This window comes from Cyprinodon variegatus, unplaced genomic scaffold (assembly GCF_000732505.1).
Source record: "Cyprinodon variegatus isolate N-32 unplaced genomic scaffold, C_variegatus-1.0 Scaffold1419, whole genome shotgun sequence".
Lineage (NCBI taxonomy): Eukaryota > Metazoa > Chordata > Actinopteri > Cyprinodontiformes > Cyprinodontidae > Cyprinodon > Cyprinodon variegatus.
The window spans coordinates 57,545-73,023 of record NW_015151872.1 but is presented as its reverse complement, the minus strand read 5'-3'; the positions used below and the strand labels follow the sequence as shown (position 1 = coordinate 73,023).

General features: G+C 40.2%; 1 protein-coding gene across 1 annotated transcript in view; it reads left to right on the top strand.

Annotated features, from left to right (window-relative positions):
* LOC107103314 (adenylate cyclase type 3-like) overlaps positions 1–15,479 on the top strand; it is a 60,001-nt gene that overhangs the window by 33,985 nt on the left and 10,537 nt on the right. The window contains exons 4-8 of the mRNA XM_015402971.1: positions 1,645–1,787; positions 4,453–4,614; positions 4,722–4,809; positions 9,027–9,143; positions 9,448–9,656. Coding sequence (XP_015258457.1) covers positions 1,645–1,787; positions 4,453–4,614; positions 4,722–4,809; positions 9,027–9,143; positions 9,448–9,656 — 719 coding nt within the window. The remainder of the gene's footprint in view (positions 1–1,644; positions 1,788–4,452; positions 4,615–4,721; positions 4,810–9,026; positions 9,144–9,447; positions 9,657–15,479) is intronic.

The following is a 15,479-nucleotide window of genomic DNA, read 5'->3' as shown; positions in this document are numbered from 1 at the left end:
ATTTTTGTTTTACACTTGTGTAAAACAAAAATGAAAAATAAAATCTGTCTAACTCTAAGATCACTTCAAAGCAGGAAGAAGGAGAAAGAAAGTCCACTATTTTAGGATGATAAACTCCACTGGGCATTGGCAGAGAAACTGGCAGATGGATTAAGATTCAACAGCAGACATCCCAAGTTCCAAAAACTAATTTCATGGATGTCATGGTCCGCAGGATTATTAGTCCAGATGCAGAGCATACACACGGAGGCAGAGGTAAAGTCCAAAGATTTATTGCTTAAAAACAGGGTTCTGGAAGGCAGAGAGAATAAACAGGTCAGGTTCAGGTACCGGTACAGGTTTCCGAAACAGACAGGCAGGGTGGCTCGGGCTTGCTAAACAAAACAATCCGGCTTCGAGTGACGCTCTCTTCCAGCTTATGTAGGGAGGGCTAATCAGTTGATGGGGAACAGCTGTCAACACTGAACCCAAGCTCCGCAGGAATAGATCCACGGCGCCGTCCGGATCCTAACAATGGAGATGCTTAAACCCCCTGACCCAACTTAAATTTATTAAAAATATATAAAATTCCTAAATTATAAATGTATATTGACCTCATAAGAAATAGAATTTTAATTGAACCTTATTGAAAAGAAATTTTCCTTCATGCAGCTTTCAGGGCAAGGGATTTTTGCAGACAGGAAAACAGATTGAGCTGGGCACGGAATAAAGGCCTCTGAAAACTCTTGTCCCAAACAGAGCAAGCGATCTTCATCGCAACGTTCATGACATGCTTCATATTTAAATTATTGCCGCACTGTTGTTGATGAATGAATGCATGCAGTGGTAGCTCCAAAAATCCGGGAAAGTTTCAGACAGCTTGAACAGAGCAACGAATCCAGCAGTGCGCCCAACCATAGATGGAGCCCCATCAGTTGTGATAGATGTCATTATTTCATTATCTCTGCAGATTCCTCTTCCCACTTTAGAGTCCCTGGTAACAACCTAGCAACCGTGGCAAACCATGCCCAGCAATCAGCATGCATAAAAAAAGGTTCCCTGCATACTTTTTATTTTTCACCTTATTATTATGAAAATATACATTGGCCTCTCGTGATCAATGATTTGATTAGTGTTTTTTACAACTTTTTTTTGTCATAGCTAGAAATAAGTCTACATTGTAAAACTTCTCACGATCGACTGGTTGGGCACCCCTGCCATAATGGTTAGGTATAGGGTAAAGGTATGTATAATTCTGTAAGTGGAATGATGCAAAATCATTGTTACTTAACATTAATTTAGAGATTAGTTTGGACCCCTGGTTTGGACTTACCTCCATAACTGCTCAAAACATCAGTAAGTAAATACAATTGTTTTCAGTTTATTTATCAAATGCTACTGATGCATCAAATTTTCCTATTGAGGAAATTCTGCTCTATTCTGTAGACCTTATGAAAGCTTATATCAACAAGGAAATAAAAGATTTAGGTGTGTATTTTAGTGAGCACCAAAAAATTCAGAACTGAATAACTTATTCAAAAAAGTATACAATATGTTTTCTTGACATGGTAACAAATATAAGATGAACAGACCAGCAAATAAATGAGAAATAAATATTGGCATATATTTTTTTTAAGTATGTAATTTATTTTTGTTGGAATTCAGGTAGTAAATCCATCCTTCCCTAATCCACGGCGAAGGCTTCGGCTGCGGGACCTGGCTGAAAAGGTGATTGATGCTCAGGAGAATGAGCAAGAACTCAACAAACTGCTTAACGAGGCACTATTGGAGAGAGAGACTGTTCAAGCGTAAGTTTACATGTTTTCCTTTCAAAACAGAAATTAGTTAATAACCCAATCTACATGCAGGAACTTTCTGTGTTTAGAATAAAGTAACTCAATATATATAGGCTGGTCATAAAAGCAATTAAGGGTGGATTTCTAAATCACAAGGTTGGGGCATGGTGGTGATGCAGAGGTAACCCATTTACAGAAGCTTTGGTCAACGCGGTGGTCACAGGTTTCATTCACAATTTGATGACCTTTGCCATATATGTCTTTGCCCTCTTTCTATTTACATTTCTTGTCTGTCCACTGTCAGAAAAAGTAAATAAAGGCTACTAGTGGCTAAAAATAATGCTAAAAAAAAACACACGGACATGTTTTTTTTTAATCAACGTAAATCTTTAAGTTTATTACGTTGAAGACCTATACTCCAACGTACTACCCGTAATTCTCCCATTTGCGTAGTCTTTCAGCATTGATGGTTCTTTTGCATATTGTTACATGATTGCCAAAAAAAAACATTAGAATATTGTTTTGACAATCATTGAGATTGTTTTACACTCTGTCTCTCTCTCAAGATTTTGGTGTTAACCTGTCATTGTCATAATTGAAGGTGACTCTGGACGAGAGCAACTACAGAGGCAGGTGAAGGTTTAATGCTACGTTCACACCGGACGCAGCAAAATCAGCAAAATCGCGTCTGCTGCTTAATTTTTGCTGCTTGTACTAGTTAGTTCTGACGCGTGGCTTAAGCAGCTTTGCTGCTCTGGCTGCGCGGTGCAAAAGTGTGTCTGACGCGCGTTGGGCGGAGCTACTCTATCCTTTCTCTGCCTTGCAGCTATATTTGCTGTGATCAGTGGGAATAAAGTAGTTTTAATATGTTTTTAAGTGAGAAAATACACCTGAAAACTTCATCAGTGCAGTCAGTTCATTCAGATTATTATCCTGCCTTCCAATGTTTTTTCTGTCGGAGCCGCTCAGACCCCCACATACCAGCGGTGCGCCGACAGTAGGAATCCCTTCATCAGCAGCCTCTGGCTGGGTCGCCTCCTCGTGGTTCACCGCGGCAGCTGGTAGGTGTTTTTTATCTAAATAAAAGCCACCATATTCTGCCGGCAGATTTCTGCATTTTAAGTTAATTTAGGCGTCAATAAACTGTTTAAGAGGAGTGATCATAGCGCTCTGATCATCAGCGCTGTGTCTCTCTCCCTGCCAGCTCCCAGATCAGCTTCTCTGATTGGTTGACGCGGCGTGTCGAGCAGCAAAAATTTTATTTTTCCATCTCGAGCAGCAGCGCGTTTGTGGTGCGTCAGATGCTTAAACGCGCTGCGCCTGCTGCTCAAAACGCGCCTTGGGACCTTTTGCTGCGCCTTGACGCGCATCAACCATTGACTTTGCATGTAAACTCGCTGCTTCTGTCGCGCCAGCTGCGTCCGGTGTGAACGTAGCATAAGGGGTTTATTGAAAAAACAAGATAGTGGATGTGAACTGGAAGCTGTATGGTCTGGTGAGGTTCTTCTGGGCTTCTGCAGAGAAGATGAGACTGGTGAATGTGAGGAAACAGTTGCTGGAGGATTATGGTGGGCTGACACTCACTGTAGAGAGGCTGTGGTCCGATCTTGGCTGGAGTGTCCCCGGTGGTCCGAGTGCTGACCAGTACTCTCTCCCTGGTTGGTGGTTCGAGGGTGGACAGGCAGGTGAGCGCGGGTAGGAGGGCTGAGCGGTGGATAACCCGGGTTCCTGGTTGTTTTCAGACAGGGGGGTCCAAGGTATATGGTTTACGGCTGGGTCCAGTGGTCAGAAACAGGGGTTCTGCAACAAAACTTTCAGAGCAGGATTTAGGCAAGGGTTTTAGAATCTCTAGGACAAGGTTTGGGTTTGGTCTGTACCAACGCAGTGGCGTTAACGAACTGAAGCCCTCCTCCTGGTTCCAGCTCCTTAAGAAGGGTGGTGATCAGCTCAGATGTAGTGCACCTGCCCGTCCATCCCTGCTGAGGAGAGAGAGAGAGAGAAAATCTGGCCTGCACCCGGATACAGCCCAGAGTGTGACAGTCATGCACAACATCCTGGTGGTCATCGTGGAGAGAAATGTGATTTTGAGAAACCTTTAATATTTTACAGACTTTGATCTAAGATCTTAAGTCATTTCATACTGAAAGTTTGTGATGTAATTGAGATGTACAAAACTGTGCGTATGTGTCACCACACGGTTAAACTTCATACATCCCAGTTTGCGTATAATTTAACCTAGCTAATGATGGATTTTCACTCGCCAAATCTCCTACCCCTAAATATATGCTCAAATAATAACACAGGGAAGGCAAAGACTTGTTAAAGTGGCTGAAAAGAAAGTCTGTCTACACTTCTATTTTACATTGTTTGTATCAAATCTTAAGTGCTAAGTCAGTCTTGAGCTCATTCATAAAAAATAAAAAAAAACAGTTATTATTATATTATCATATAACAGTTACCAAAGTTTTGGGTCAGAAGACATAAGTCCCTGGATGTTTTTAGGGACTTACCAACTATACAATATTTCAAATTTATTTATCTTATTTCATATGACCTTAAAACCGAGAGAAATCATCTTTAACCATTGACATTAAAATTAGGTTGTATTGTTTTTCAAACCTGCTTGGATCTGCCCTGACTTGGAACCTTGATCAGCATTTATTGAATGTCTTTGCAGTCTGAAGGGAAAACGCACAAACAAGCTCTCCTTGAGGTTTCTAGATCCTGATCTAGAGGTTCGTTTCTCTGTTGAGAAGGAGAAGCAGAGTGGTGCCGCCTTCTGTTGCTCCTGTGTAGTTCTTCTCTTTACTACAGTGATGGAGGCCCTCATAGAGCCCAAGTAGGTTTTATACAATACTATTGCTATTTACACTTTGTTATTGAGATCTGGTTTGTTTGGGTGTACATGTTCTCAAATTCTTTTTTTTTGTGCCTTCTTTTAAACAGGCTGTTTATAAACTACATCACCTTCGCAGTGGGAGAGATTTTGCTGCTTATCCTGACAAGCTGCTCTCTTGCTGCTATCCTTCCTGGAGTGAGTTATAAACCTATTTCTAGAGGTTTAATATTGATATCACTTCTTTCAAAACTTGTATCTAGTTCTGAAAAGCTTTGAAATAGTTGCTCTGACAGCTTGCATCACCAAAAACACAAGGTAAAATCAGTAAATCTTATTCGCATTGAAAATACAAACCTACTGAAAATATTGCTGTAGGCCTGTTCATACTATAAATACTGCAATAGATATTGCTTCTTCTGAAGTAATCAGACCATGGGAGCATAACGGTCAAAAGACTGTAAATGTCATCTGTCTTTGTTTCTACTCTACGGACATTTTTTACAGACCTCTACTGACTTTTCTTTTAATGTTTTTCTATATATCCAGACCCACCTGCTGGCTAATCACAACCCAACCTGAGTTAAAAAATGTATAAATAACTGCATGTTGTCCAACGACCATGTCAAACTTCACTTGCCCCGCTTCTCCTGTTAATACGCTAAAGCCCTCCAGAGTGTCTGGTACCAGGCTTCTCGTGATCTAAATTAGCCAATGAGCTGTCAGTCTGGGTTGCTGCTGCTAACTACTTGTAGACACAACAGGCAAACCTGGGGCAAGCCGGGCGATGGGAAAGAAGGAGAAGACGATGAGAAAAAGAGCAGAGAAAGTGTGGACTGTTGGAAGAACTGCTTTGAACTGGTGAAATAAAAGTGAAATGATCTTAATCTTAAATGACAATCATTAAACAAATTAACAAAATGAGCAAATCACAAAAGTAAGAAGAAGAAATCATGCAACATATTTAAAATGTGGAGTCCATGGCCTTCCCCCCATAGTGGAGCTCCCGATGGTACCATGCAATCGGTCCATGATTATGTCAGCCACATTGTCCCAGTTGACGTCACTCCAACACCCCCAGAAAAGAAAGCACAAAATATATTAAGAATTTGACAAAATTAAATATAAAAATTTTAACCAAATGTGCGCGCTACAATTGGAACTAATGTCTTCAATATTGTAAAAATAAACAAAACAATACATTTATGATGCTGTGTATTAAAACTTATGAAAAAATGGTTGTGTGTTGGGTTACTGACCATGTGACCATCACACTTCTCTTTAGCTGATCATTCTATCAGTGTTCCTATTGTCCCCGCTCTCATTCAGTCTTCTTTCTGTCAGTCTTCTAATCTTTTTCCTTTCCTCTTCTTTCATCTTATTTTAATAAAACAGAGACATAACATAGTCAAAATACCTTCCAAACACATATAATCTTATACATATTATGATTATTATTATTGCTCTTGTTATCTCACATGATTAAATACTAAAAAGGCTAATCACCACAATATTTGGAGTATAAACAACACAATAAATTAACATTATACAGTTGGTTATCCTTCAGCCTTCGGCGCTTTGTTTTTGGCAACAAGCTAAATTACCTTAGCTTTACTAAATTCAAGGGATTCCCACATAGCCTAAAATTATCTATGGAGAATTTCAACCAGGGCAAGGCAGGCATCAAAGCTGGCAAGCTTTTTGTCAATGGCATCCAGAATGTCCGTTCATTTTTTTTTCTGGCTTCGGCTTCAGGTGTTGCGTTGTTGGCCCGTGATTTCCGGGTTTTTCCGATCATGATGTTGTTTAAGCACTCATCCACAAAACTGTCAGGCTCTCCAAAGTGTCCTCATCCAGTTTGAGTAGAAAAATAGAATATTAAGCTTATAGTATAATTGTTAAGTGTTAATACGCTAGGTATATATTAATGGATTTGTTTTACCAGAATTAGACAATTTTGTTTATGTCATTTTTTCTCACACTTAGCTCTCGCGAGATCTGTCAGCTACTCTTCCAGTCCTCTAATCTGAGTTGCTGTTAACCTGTAAATTCTTAGGCTGGTGACTAGGATTAACTTATCTTCCGCAGCAGAGGTCACTCTTGGTTTTCCTTTCCTGGGGTAGTCCTCATGTGTGCCAGTTTCTTTGTAGAACTTGGATCGTTTTTGCAACTGCTTTTGGGGACACTTTCAAAGCTTTGCCAATTTTTCAGACTGACTGACCTTAATTTCTTAAAGTAATGACGGCCACTTGTTTTTCTTTACTTAGCTGTTTTTTTCTTGCCATAATACAAATTCTAACAGTCTATTCCGTAGGACTATTAGCTGTGTATCCATCTGACTTCTGCACAAAAAAATCTGATGGTCTCTCAAGGTGTTTTAAGCAGTAATCAAAGCAAAAGGTGGCTTCTTTGAAGAACCTAGAAACAAAAGTTGTTTCAGTTGTTTTTTTTAAGTATATAATTCTACATGTGTTAATTCATAGTTCTGATGCCTTCAGAGGGAATCTACAATTTTCATGGTCAAGAAAATAAAGAAAAAACTATTTGAAAGAGAAGGTGTGTGCAAACTTTTGGTCTGTACTGTACCTGGCCCTTCTCAAATAAAAAGAGCGTCCATGCTAAATAATGCCAAAACACTCTAATGGCAATAGGGACAAGCAACGATAGACACATTTACTGAGGGAATTGTTCTTAGATGATATTTTTGTTCCTCCTATTTTATTTCATGCCATCTGTGGCCAGATTGTGATGTTCTTTCAAGCTTTAAAAAAATGGAACATGACCAAATGACTGACAGGTGTCTGCGTACAAAGATCCACCTTAATGTCTTTCTGCTTTGCTAATGTCATGGTTCTGCCAGGTTTCATAATTGAAGTAGCTGTTTAACGTTTGTTTGGACTTTTCAGTCCATCAGTGGCTACGGTGGCATAGGATGCAGCTGGAGGGTTGTTGGTTTTTCACTTGCATTGCCTACTGATGGTGGTCAGAGGGACAGGTGACGCCAGTGTGTGGCAGCCTTGCTTCTGCCAGTGAGCAGGAGGGAAGCTGTGTCTATGATTAGGCCTGTCACGATAACCAATTTTGCAGAAAGATTAATTGTCTCAAAAATTATTGCGATAAACGATAATATTGTTTGAAGACCATTTAACACTGATTTAATGGAAAAAACGTAATAATGCATGCGATTTCCTGCCAAAGATAAACACACTTTATTTTCAACAGAACACTTAACATTGGAACTGGTTAACAAAATAAAATGAGAAATAAAAATCAAATGGGCTCTCAGTCTCTGTTAACTAAAAATACAATTTAATAAAAACTAAACACAAGATAAAAGTGGAAATAAATACGTATGTAAAACATATCAAGTGGGGATTTGTATGTTTTCTGGGGAATTCATACTGTCTATCAAATGTCTGCAACATTTTTCGAAATGCCGGCTTTTCAACAATATTAAATGGAAGCATCTCTTTAGCAATTAAATGAACTACGCTTTCTGTGAGCACCCGCCACTTTGTCCCGTCCTTTTTGTATGCTGCCTGTAGATGAATTGCTTCAGTGATGGTGGACTGTCGCAAACTGGAAGACGCAGGCGGGCCATCGCTTGTACTTTTTGTCCCCAGCTGGAGAAACTTTTCTGAGTGTTTGTGCTTTAGGTGCATGTGTAGGTTGGTTTTATTGCTGCTCTTAGTTGCTACTGTTTTATGACAAATGTGATGTACTGGCTCCCATAGGTTCAGCGGTTCACCTCGGTTACTTGGTTTGAATCCGCAATACTCCCACACTGCGGCTGTCGCGCTCGGTTTTCAAACCAGTTCCATTTCGAGCTTTTCCCCCCAACATAAGATGTGTTTTTTTACTTCATTAACTCCTATAACTCCTCATGGGGCTCTAAAGCTGCAGAAGTAGAAAATGATGCGCGCTGACTACCTGATGCGATAGTCCACTCTTCCTCCCTCCTCAAAAATGAGGAAGGGGAGGGGTCAGTGGATAGCACCGGAGTTAAGCCTTTCAACCAGCATCATCAATAGAAGGAGAAAAACACAGGCAGAGACGATATAGCCGATATATTAAATGACGTGGATAGTTTTTATTTATCTTGCGATTAATTGATTTTTTGATTATCGTGACAGGCATATCTATGATGTAGCTTGTCACACATCAGTGTGTGTGTGAATGACTGTATGTAGTGTAATGTGCTTTGGTCAAGTCTCCTGACTTAAAAATATACTAAATACAGGCAATTAAGAGTTACATTGCTATAAAAACTGGAATAAAATAGAAAATCCCTTTTTCATGTGGATTTTCTATTCTATTCTAGTTTTCATAGCAATCTAGATTGGTAGATTATAGATTGCAATGGTAGATAGCTCTGAAAACTGCTATTTTAAATGTTTGGTTTCTTTTTTTCAAAGGTGTTTCCCAAAAGGTTGGTGTCTTTCTCAACCTGGATTGATCACACACGTTGGGCTCGAAATACCTGGGCTATGGCAGCTATTTTCATCTTGACCGTTGCCAACCTTCTAGATATGGTATGCTGCGTTTATCTATTTCTACCAACATATAAGGTTATAGCAATTTGTTATCTTTTTAAAAAGACAATTTCTTTGCATCTAGAACATTAGTTTTTTAGAATATTTTAACTAATTCTCATCTGAAAAAACCCTACCCCCTTAACTTCCTCTTAAAGGCCAAGAATGATGGCTATATAAATAGATACTTTAAAGTAACAAGTGTTTTCCCTTTATGTTGTTTATTTTATAGCTCAGTTGTATACCTCAAGTCACAGATTCAGGCAGCACAACAGCGGCTCCATTTTCTTCCTCATCTTCACAGTCTAGCCTTGGAGGGTGCCTGAACAATCCTAAATATTACAGCTTTGTTGCCGTGCTTGCACTTATAGCCACAACCATGCTCGTTCAGGTCAGTCACATGGTCAAACTTACACTGATGATTCTCATAACTGCAACGACTGGCATCGTTAACATCTACAGTTGGAAAGACATCTTTGACCGCTATGACACAGTCCGCTTCCAAGAATACAGGTAAAATTCCAAAATGGCAACTTTTTCTAAGAGTAAAGAATTGTACTTACACAGCAAGAACAGAGTAGTATGTCATTTTCCTTAAGTAGGTACAGCAGTAGCCATTCAAAATTTCGCCACTTTACTTGATGGGCCCGTGGCTGTTCCTTGGTTGGTCGTTCAATTCAATTCCATTTTAAACATCAATATTTGTACTAAAATATGCTTTCTGTAATGATTTGTGGACATTAAGATCTATAGAGAACATCTCGATTACATGGTCAGACCATGTAATTCAGGAGGGTTGAGTCAGAGGGGTCACTCCAGTGGCTGGAAGTTCGAGGGGATTTCACTGGGAGTTGGAGGGAAGTGGGCTGCCATTCGGCTGGCGTTTGACTGTGAAGGGCCATTTTGAATGGCTGCTACTGTAGGAAGAATAAAGTTATGTCTGTCAATCCAGATTTCAGATAAGAGCTGCAACAACTTCCAAACAGTGGTGTTTTTTTATGCAAAGATAACAAACTTCTCTGTCCTTAAGGAGTATGTTTTTGACTTAAGATAGATATTTGGAACTTATTTATTTTGAAATACAATGCAGACCATATGTTGTAAACATACACTACAGTATATTGTCAAAAGTATTTGCTCACCCATCAAATGATGGAATCAGTTGTTACAATCACTTCCCTGGCCACAGGTGTGTAAGATAAAGCACGTAGTCATGCAGACTGTTTTCACAAATATTTGTCAAAGAATGGGTCGTACTCAGGAGCTAAGTAAATTCCAGTGTGGAACTGTGAATAGATACAACCATTGCAACTAATTCAGTTGTGAGATTTCCTAATTCTTAAATATTCCTGAACTGTGTGAAGGATTGCCTTCAAGTCAACGTGTCAATGCAATCAACAGGTTTTCCTTAGATTGAAAACTTTGAATCAATTTGACTGTATGAACTGGTTGAACTGTGAAGTGCCTTCAGAAGACATGTGTTGTGAATTGACTTATATAAATAAGCTGAATTTAAATGAACTGTCAGCTGTATCATAGGAAAATGGAAGGGATTGTGAGAGAGTGCAGCTCAGCCATGAAGTGGTACACTACCTGAACTGACAGAGCAGGGTTGCTCTTTTATTTGATTATGGCATGAATCTGTGCTGAAGTGCATAGTGCAATTCTTGCTAGTCAATTACCAAAACAGTTTGGAGGCACACCCGTCCTCTTCCAACTTCATTGTTCACCATTGCACAAGGCAAGGTCCAAAGATAGAAGAGTCTGCTGTGGATGAACTTGACTATCCTGCACAGACTTCTGATCTCAACCTAATAGAACGCTGTGCACAAACTAACCTAAGCAAAAAAAGAGAAAAAATTAATATATTCTAATCTAATAAGAATGTTTAAAACAATACACAGATGGTTCCAACCTGCTTACCTATTGTGCATAACAGAAAGAACACCAATGTTATGGAAATTTTCAGGGTACCCCAACCCAGCCCACAAACTGCTACAACAAAACTTCAAACACTGAGAAGGTTTCAAGGCAATTCAAGTGTGTCCTTCGCAAGGGTAGAATGTCTATTTGATGATGAATGAAGTTTCTTCAGAAGTAAATCACAGGAAGGTCTATGCCATCTTTATTTTCCTGTAAAAGGATAGCTGCTACCCCAAATGCTCAAGCATCTATCTCCAGGTCAAACAGCAGGCTGATATTTGGGGCGGAAAGAACAGGAGAGCAAGAAAGCAAACCTTTAAGATTCTGAAACTTATGTTGGCATACCAGAGACCAAGTAAAAGGTTCAGAAGGACTGGTCAAAGCAGTGAAATGAGTCGCTACCATCAAACAATTCTTATGATAGGCAAGGAAGAAAATATTTGTAAGGTTTACCCCGAGAACTGGGAGCTTTAGGAGACCATATTTCTTTGATTGGGCTCTTATTACCACACAATCAGAAATAGGTCAGGGGACACTGATGGTTCAACCTCTAACCTTTTGTTTGGAGTGTCTAAAATCTATTTTATGGGCAAATCCCTCTCATGGGCAAAGTTGAAAGTACACCAAAGCAGAAAAACCATCCACATGATCTGACTTAATTTGAATTGAATGCAATTTTGTGCACACAATTCCAATACATTGTACTCCTGTGCATCTCAGTATTGTGATTGGTTTGTTATCCTTTGGATTATCTGTTATGGAAACAGAGTCCCCTGAAAAAGGGTTTGAAACAGGGATCTAGCCCATCTTTCTTTTTAGACATCAGATTACTGGGGTGAGATATACTTTTAGCAAACCTATACCCTTTGTTGGTGTTGACAAAGCTTTATTCTTAAATGAAAAACAGTTAGCAATGACTTTACCTGTTTTTAATGATGGTAAAATTACCTCACGTGAAGAAGGTATGGGCAGCTTAGCTTTGGCTTCTTGGGTGACCTGCTTTTGGTTATTGTGGGCATAGGGCAGTTAAACCCCTATGTGAACCAGGTGCAGCTACAAATGCTGAATTTTGGTATGTTAACATGAATTAATCAGCCAAGATTGCTGTTTTTGACAATGAAGTCACAATTTGCTCATTCAAGAAAACCACCAATTTCTCAGGCAGAGCATTCTTAAAATATTCCAGCAAGATTAACTTAGAGGCACATCACTTATTTAATAAAATTGCTGTCTCCCATGCAAACTCCACATTATTTTACACCTAGACCTCTTATCACTCCTAAATTGTTCCCTATAGTCCTCTGGCACAACTTCATAAGTTGTTCAGTCTTTTAGATGCATCCCTGCTTCAACACAGCTGAATCAAATGATTGATTACCTTTTCAAGCCATTCATTTGATTCAGCTGTGTTGAAGCAGGGATGCATCTAAAATCTGTAGGACAGTAGATCTTGAGGACCAGGGTTGGAGACCACTGGTCTAGATGAACCAAACTGGACTCCTTTTTTTCAGAGCTTTTTTGGGCTTGTCCAAACAACTATGATCTCCCCAAGGCGACTCAAAGTTTTTTTAAGGAACAATAAGCATCTGTGATGTTAAGTTTTACCTGTGCTTTTATTGTGAAACGACAACAGATAGCGAGACCTCGACAGGAAATGACATGGGTTGCCAGGGGTAAATGCATTTCAAAAGCAGAGGGTCTGGAAGTTAAGAAGGGATTTACTAAATATTTAACAATCATTCCAGCCACTAAATAAGGTAAACATCCCCACTGTAATATTCAATACCAGCACGGGAATGACATGTGATGTTATACCATAACTTTATTTCACGAAACAAGTGCAGCACTAACATCTGCTGGGATCGGCAGTAATTCAAACTGATTCTATCGTAAAAACAAAATTGAATTCGGAGTATAATGGGGGAATATTTGACTTCTGAGTGACCTAAAAATGTATCTTTTATATCTCTGAAACAACAGCAGCACATGTGATCTTTTTTATTCTTTTTTTTTTTTTCATTTTTCCAAATTAAATGACCATTCAAAATGCACAAAACAGCACTTAAGAAGCAAAAACTTTTCAGTCTATTTCCTGAGATTTTTTTTTGTTTTCACATCGGTGGGGTTTCAGCTTTACCCAGTTGAAGCTGCTCCTATTTGATGGTATTGTCTAGGGTGTAAACACTGTGCATCTGACATGCACAGCGGTGAACTACCTGTGGGGCTCGCAGAAATCACCGCCTTCATCTTATCTTTTGTAAACACAGCATAAGAATCAATGCCACTTTCTTACAACTAGGGGCCTGAATTAATTCAAAGTCACTCAACCTCATTTAAAAAAGTCACAAGCACCTTAGTATTATTGTGGCTGTCTACAGCTCAGCAATTATATACCCTGGACGAGCCCCCCATTATTTTACCACCCCACAGTGGAAGGAGGGCAGAAACACAGCACAGCAGTAATAAAGGGACAGACTCCTTGTGAAGGAAAAGGATTTATCTTCCTCCTCAAGAAGTATATCCCAAAAATAAAATAAAAAATCTGTGAGGAAGAAAGGGGCAATTACATTAGCCCAAAAAAATAAATAAAACAAAACCAGTCTTATCTGTCATCTAAACCAAAGAAAGAAGAAACAAATCTGGCTATTCTCATCTAATAAGATGGCACCAACCTCTTTCGCAAGTGTTGTCACAGGCCGGCTCAGTGCCCATGACCAAAAGGAGGGGACACCAAACGATTTAGGCCAGACATGGGCAATGTGGAGTCAACAAGTCATCTCCATGTCATGTATTTGTTCTACCCAGCCACTGAAGCAGGTGACTCACCTGGTTAATTGGCTGGGTAGATTAAATACATGACATGGAGATGACTTGTTGACTCCACATTGCCCATGTCTGATTTAGGCCAATCAATACTTTATTGTAACCAATAAATAACTTTAAATAAAACAAAGATGAGATATGAGTATGTAAGAATGTTTAGTATTTGCAGTGTATGAGTGGGTGAACATGAATGTGTCTGAGTGTTACCAAAACCAAAATGAACCAACCAACAAAGGAAGTACCTGGAGGAGCAGAGAGAGAGAGAGTGAGTGGAACCCAATTTATATAGGGAGCCCAAGTGCTTCCAATTAGTAAGACTTGCCTCTGCCTACAGGAGGAACCGCCCCTGCAGGTCAGAGGAAAGGGCCGTGACACCCCCCTCCTTAAAATGAGGATTCCACCCTCAACCCAACATTTGGCCTACATTAGAGCGAATTCAAAATGTTCCCCAAAATACAAATAGCTACCAGTCCCGGCTCTAGTAGTTGCTCTGCATCCCCTGACCAACTGTCCATTCCTCCATCTCAGCAGCCCTGGTACCTGGGGAGCAGTTTAAGAGAAGGAGGAAGAGAGAACCAGCAGGGGAGAGCAGAGAAACAAATAGTTAGTTCAATGGAGCACGGGACAAAGCATCAGCTATAATGTTACTTTTACCACTGATGTGTCTAATGTCAAGGTTATAAGGCTGTAGGAACAAGGCCCAACGCATCAGCCGCTGGTTGGGATTCTGCAAAGACTTCAAAAATGTAAGTGGATTATGGTCAGTGAAAACTGTCAAAGGAGTCAAACCAGAGCCGACATAGACCTCAAAGTGCTGTAAAGCGCAGATGAGGCCTAGTGCCTCCTTTTCTATGACCGAATAGTTTTGCTGGTACTTAAATTTCCGGGAGAAGAAACTGACGGGACACTCCACTCCCTTGTCACTTTCCTGCAGTAAGACAGCCCCAGCCCCCATCTGACTAGCATCTACCTGTAATTGGAAGGGTTGACCAAAACGTGGTGCTGCCAACACAGGAGCTGAACGCAAAAGAGCCTTTACTGCCTCAAATGCTGCATGGCACTGGGTGGACCAGATGAACTCAGCCTTGGCCTTCAACAGGTTGGTCAGGGGAGACACTACTACAGAAAAGTTTTTGCAAAAGGCACGGTAGTAGCCTGCCATTCCAAGGAAGCGCATTAGTTCCTTCTTGGTGGTTGGCTGTGGGAACTGCTTCACAGCGACGATCTTTGCTTCCAAAGGACGAACAAAACCCTGCCCAACAATTTTTCCAAGGTAAGTCACGGTGGCTTTAGCAAACTCACACTTTGCCAAATTAACAGTCAGCCTGGCCCACACCAGTTTTTCAAATAGGGCTTGTAGTCGCCGGATATGCTCCTCCCAACAATCTGAGTAAACGACTACATCGTCCAGATACACGGCACACCCTTCCAGACCTGACACCACCAGATTCATCAGCCTCTGGAAGGTGGCTGGAGCATTCCGCAACCCGAAAGGCATTACGTTGTAACAGTACAAGCCAGATGGAGTGACAAATGCAGCAATCTTACGGACTCTCTTTGTCAAAGGAACCTGCCAGTACCCTTTAAGAA